Source organism: Acanthisitta chloris, unplaced genomic scaffold (genome assembly GCF_000695815.1).
Source record: "Acanthisitta chloris isolate BGI_N310 unplaced genomic scaffold, ASM69581v1 scaffold3231, whole genome shotgun sequence".
In the NCBI taxonomy this organism is placed as follows: domain Eukaryota; kingdom Metazoa; phylum Chordata; class Aves; order Passeriformes; family Acanthisittidae; genus Acanthisitta; species Acanthisitta chloris.
This window is the reverse complement of record NW_008657493.1, coordinates 35,510-41,609: the sequence shown is the minus strand read 5'-3', so window position 1 is coordinate 41,609 and position 6,100 is coordinate 35,510. Positions and strand designations below refer to the sequence as shown.

General features: G+C 44.9%; 1 protein-coding gene across 1 annotated transcript in view; it reads right to left on the bottom strand.

The window, feature by feature from the left end:
• KLHL29 (kelch-like family member 29) overlaps nt 1-6,100 on the bottom strand; it is a 73,355-nt gene that overhangs the window by 46,664 nt on the left and 20,591 nt on the right. The window contains exon 3 of the mRNA XM_009084722.1: nt 4,766-5,025. Coding sequence (XP_009082970.1) covers nt 4,766-5,025 — 260 coding nt within the window. The remainder of the gene's footprint in view (nt 1-4,765; nt 5,026-6,100) is intronic.

The window sequence follows — 6,100 nt, the reverse complement described above, 5'->3', positions numbered from 1 at the left end:
GGAAAGAATTAACACAAGCAGAAACAATTAGACACCTGAAGAAAAGCTTTTAGAGAGGCAGAGAAGAGCAGGTAGACAGCAAACTCAGCGCCCTTCCAGGAGAATGGGAGGCTCTGTTAAAAATCTCCTTCCCAGAGGCTTTCAGCAAGGGATTGGACAGGAGGGGAGGCAGTGATGGATAAGTTGTTGTAAGAGCACGGCATGAGGCTGTGGTGCAGGGAACACAAGTGGTGAGATTTACTGTCCCCAGGCGTGAGCCTGCACTGCAGAGTGACACAAAGCCATTACAGCACAAGGAGTTCTGGAGGGCTGCAGCTGCCCTGGGGGCAGAGGGTGCTGATTCAGAGAGAAGCTCCACTGCAGGAATGTCTCTGCTGAGCGAGCCCCTGCCAGGCTTTGCCACGGAAGATGGACATGCAGGTGAGATGAAGAGCACAGACCTTTCCCTGTTTGTGCCAGACCTCCACCTTTGGGAGAATCACCAATGCAGGACTAGGAAGAAGCTGACAAAGAGGCATTTTAGTCACCTGCCATTGCAACTATTGAAAATAAAAATGTGACAGTAGAGCCTGACCTATCAAGGTAAAGGGAGATGGGGAGATATGAAGAAAGTGGGGGGGCCTGGAAATCCAGACCCTGACAGATTTAACTGCCAGGATGGTCGCACGCAGAGAGTTGTGGTCAGCGGCTCAATGTCCACGTGGAGACCAGTGACGAGTGGTGTCCCTCAGGGGTCAGTGATGGGGCAATATTGTTCAACATCTTTGCTGGCAACATGGACAGTGGGATTGAGTGCACTCTCAGCAAGTTCACTGATGACACCAAGCTGTGTGAGGCAGTCAACGTGCTGGAGGGAAGAGATGCCATCTAGAGGGACCTTGAGAGGTGGAACAATGCAAACCTCATGAAATTCAACAAAATGAAGTGCAAGGTCCTAAATCTGGGACATGACAACCCCAGGCACACCTACAGGTTGGATGGGGAAGTAATTGAGACCAGCAGCAAGGAGAAAAATTTGGGAGTGCCAGTGGATGATAAAATCAACATGAGCCAGCAGTGTGTGCTAGCAGCCCAGAAAGCCAATCGAACCCTGGATTGCATCAAAAGAAGTGGCCAGCAGGTCAAAAGAGGTGATTCTCCCCCTCCGCTCTTGTGAGACCCTACCTGGAATACTGCATGCAGTTCTGGTGCCCTCAACACAAGAAGGACATGAAACTGTTGGATCAAGACCAGAGGAGGCCATGAAGTTGGTAGGAGGCCTGGAGCATCTCTCCTACGCAGACAGACTGAGGAAGTTGGGGCTGTTCAGCCTGGACAAGAGAAGACTGCGTGGAGACCTCATAGCATCTTTTCAATATCTGAAGGGGCCTACAAGGGAGCCAGAGAGGGACTCTTTGTTACGAACTGCAATGATAGGAAAAGGGGTAATGGGTTCAAACTGAAGGAAGGTGAAGTTTAGGTTAGATACTAGAAAAAAGTTTTGTACTATAAGGGTAGAAGACACTGGAACAGGTTGCCCAGGGACGTGGTGGCTGTCCCAGCCTTGGCAGTGTTCAAAGCCAGGCTGGATGAGGCCTTGAGCATCCTGGTCTACTGGGGATGGGTCCCTGGCCATGGAAGAGGTTGTGACTAGATGATCTGTAAGGTCCATTCCAACCCCTAAAATTCTATGATTCTATGATGACTGCCTTTGGGAGTGAGAAATAAAACCAGACTGGTCATCTGAGGAGTGCAGTAGAGCTGGAGTGATGTCTTGGGGCTGTTGGAAGTCATGGCTAAAAGCTCTTCAACATCTCTCCCAACAAAGCCCCAGCAGTCCTGGTGTCTTCCACCCCAAATAATCTAAAGACAGCTCATAGAATCCATCTCCAAACTGTGAGCAAAATCAAAATATCCATGCACTACTCCTGTAAGAAGGTCCATCCCATGTTCAGTATTGCCATGGTCACCCCATTCTGCAAAGCTCTAAGCAGCCTGTGCATCTCACAGTAGCATAGGCAGTTCCTGGCAGGTGGGCCTTGCCACACACCAAGCACAAATTTTCACTCATCATCATCTTTATCAGAAATAAGATTATTCAGGTTTATCTTCTTTCCTATCCACCATGGGAGCTATTTGTTCCTGGGCTCTGAAAATGAAGAAGTCATTATTATAAAGATGGTACTTTTCATGGTGTGAGCTCCTACTTTTAGAAGATAAGTACCTATTTAACTAAGAGCTTTATAATAGATCAAGCAGTGCACAGAGTACTAAGGAAAGTGAGAGCTACTATCTAAATAAACTGGTTTAGTGGTAGGATTGGGCAGGGAAATAGTTATCTGCTTGGTATCTTTAATACTAATTTATGCAACACCCTTATCTCTGGATAAATACAAATTAAAAATTAAAAGCTCTTGTAAAGTAATGCATGAAACCAAAGCACCACAGAGAAATTTGGAGAAGCAAATAAAACTGCCATCATAAACTACAAAAGCGCTGCAGAACCAGGACAGAGGAGAAAGAAACTTGGGAATAAAAAACCCCAGAAAACCAACTCAACAGCCACATGAAAGGAAAAGAGGAAGTGATGGTGGTGGTGGCGTCAGCAAGAAAACTCACCACTTAAAAAAACCAAATTCCCAACATTGTCATTGCAGGAGCAGAAGGAAATATTTAAACCCATAATTTTGAGAATGTAACGCAGACTGCCTGGTGAGTGACACTTTCTGTTGGCACCAGGCAAACAGGCTCCTGCCACAGGGTCCTTGAACTCTAGCCCCTGGGAATAACTCCTAAGGTCGCATTAAGTTCAGAACGGCCAAGAGCTGACTGCTGCCATCAAACTTTAAGCAATCAGGGAAATACTCTGTAAACCAGTGCATTTTTCAAGGTCAACGGGAGCCAAAAAGAGGTCCATTTCAATAAATCAATGATATTGTGTAAATGTTTAAGGCAATAATAACATTGGACAATACTAAATAACACCACTAGCACATGGAGGAGGTGGTCAGAGAGCGTGGCGGGTCCCCAGCATGGCACTGCCTTGCTGAGCCACATCCCCTGCTGCAGGGACCAGGGCCTGAGCTGGTGGAGCAGCAAGGGCAGCAGTGTTTGGCTCAGCATGCAGTACCCCACTGTCCTTAACACACTTATCCTGCAGCCCGGGGAGAGCAGGAATTCCTACTTCTCCCACTTAAGAGGTGAAGTGCAGATGTGCAGCTGCTCCAGAGCACAGAATCGCAGAATCACAGCATCGTTAGGGTTGGAAGGGGCCTCTGGAGATCATCTGGTTAGGCAAACCTGGCCCAGCTGTCCCAGAGAGCACACCCAGGACGGGCTGGCAGCACCATGCACACAAGCACTGGCCATGCACCATTCAGTCCTCCCTGGGAAGAGCTGTCAGTGCTGGAGGTGCAGGCAGCCCCGCAGTGATGGATCTCCTGCCCCCACAGGCATTCATGCCCTGGCACAGTGGTAACACAATTGCCAAAATATATTGGCAAAAAATATATTTTGCCAATTGCGTTACCATTGCGCCAGGGCATGAATGCCTGTGGGGGCAGGAGTTTTGTACTATATATGTATATTATATACTTCTTCTTCCATAAAATATGTCTAAAAATTGGATTTAAATAAAAAAACTGAGATAAAGTACAGTTTTAAACTTCAGAGGATATTTTTATTACCTCTAAGAGGGTGACAGCTACTGCAGCTATAAGAACTCTCTTTCTTACAGTTCTCATATTTCGTTAAGGTATAACAACTGTAAGATACAACGTTTTTATATAATTTCTTTTATCCCATGAGACATTTAACATCCCGCTGCACATTTAGGTACTTGAATTCCCATTTAAATCGAGAAGGTACAGGCTGCCATAATGTGGCATGGCATCAATAATGTGGAGCCAAGTGTCTCCCTGAGACTCAGTCTGGTCCATAAGCAATTGGGCTGTCCTCCATAAACCAGCCAAAACTGTGGCTGATGATCAACAGAAACAACTCTGGCCTCTGAAGAAGGGGAAAGGAGGAACCTTCCCCTTGTGGGGTATTTTGGGAGAACTGGCCTCCAAATGGAGAGGTTTTGGCTTCAGACCACAGTTCAATACCCACAAAAGCTGACTTGCAAGAGCTGCACTGAAGGCAAGCAGCAGGCTTTTAGACACCACCAGGGATGTTTTCTGGTCCCAGGGACAATCATCAGCCTCCAAATAGTCATTGCTTCTAGCTTTTATCTGGAGACAATGCTAGGCTCAGTTTCTTTAGTCAAGAGCAGACTGCATAGCTCAGATGCTTGAGAAAGGTTAACTCTAATAAGTATACAAACCCCAAGGGGTTATCTAAGCAGCCAATAAAGATACAGAATCTTTTTTTGTGAACTGAAGTTATACTCATTCAGTATGTGGCATCAAAAGAAATACAGATTTTCTGACAGATTTTTATTTCCTGCTGTTACTAAAATGCATCCCCTTCTTAAAGCAGCATTGCACAACTGTAATTCTTCCCAATTTATCTCTGACTGAGCCTGCAGTCAACAACTCAAGGCCCCAGCTTTGTACCATGCATGTCACAAATGAGATTTTGATTCTAAATGATCAGATATGGGGATCAGATTTTGAAATTACATACATTTTGTACATAGCCTGCATTCCGTTTCTCTTTTTTTATCTGAACTGCCCTTCCCATCTCCTACGCACCCTCATGTTTAAAATTGCATGGAGATGGTTTCTATTCTAAAAGAGGCATTCATGGGAACAGAGCAGAGTGAGGCTGCTGAGATTATTTTTACCTGAGCTCTGATTGCAGCGTCCTTTTTAATCCACTTTATCACTGTTTCATACACCAGCTCCTCCGCTTTGGTGTTCAGGCTGTCATTGGACATGTAGGAAATGAAGTCGTCTTTTGAGATATTAAGGATCTCTTCTTGGTTTGCCACCTCTGGGAAAATCTGCAGGGCATAAGCTTTGGCCATGTTGTATAGTTCAGTGCACTGCATGGCTTCAGCCATGGCTAATATTCCTAAACAGTTGCTAGCAGTCAGCTGTTTTTCTAAAAGGAGCAAAAACAAACAAGAGAGGCCATTGAGAATTATTAAAAGCAAGATTCATATTTGTTCCGAGATCGTGAGAAAAATAAAGTGTCATAGACAACCCTCCAACCCTAATTAATTTCATGGAGTTAACTAGAAGCAGCACCTCGGGTTAATTTAGCATTGGAGTTTAAAGTACAAAAATCAAAGTCTGTCTGACAACTGGGTTGGGGATGGGGAGAGAAATGCACCTTCTGAGTTTGCTTTTTGTGTAAACCTTCACAAGGCACTCGGGAAACCTACTGACATAACAGTCTCTGGGGCTTCCCAAGGGATGGGAACCCAGCCAGGAGACTGCTGCTGTTCCTACCGCCTACAATGTTGCTTTAAGGAACAGCAAAGATGTAAACGCCAGTGCAGACACTTAAGAATAAATGCAAACAGCACTAAGGACATTTCTGAGAATGCTGCAGTCACTTTATGGTAATTTTTTTGCCCTGTTCAGCTACTAAGCTACTTCAAATAAGAAAAAATCCTCCCCCCTCTCTTTTTTTTCAAAGGAACTTTGTTGCTGCTGAATGTGATGACATCCCTTATGCAAAACACAGATTATACTAACGCCTTCTGTTAAACGTTGTGTAGTGGGTTTCAAAGAAAATCATGCACAGAGGAGACAGCATTATCTCCTTCCCAGCAAACAGAAGCAGCAGCACAGTGTGTAGCTTTGCGTTAGAAGTGTGCTACACCATACATTTGACTGTACTTTTTTCCTTTCCAGCTATTCTGAAGAAAAACCCACCAATTTTAGACATTCATAAGACGAATTCCCAGATACTTCTCAGCTTTTGTTAACCAAGACACTACTAATAGGCAGAATATATTCTTTTAAGATATAGGACTAAAAATAAATAAATTAGAGATAGACAGACTGCAACAGATCACAAAGACATCTGTACCAGTGGCAGGCTCCTGTGCTGTCAGAGAAGCCTATCACATTTGGTAGTGTCATATCCTTGTGCACCATGTCAGACCACTGGACAGGAATGTGTAATAGTCCCATATCTCGTCAAACAAAAGTCCCATCAGATTGCTTCT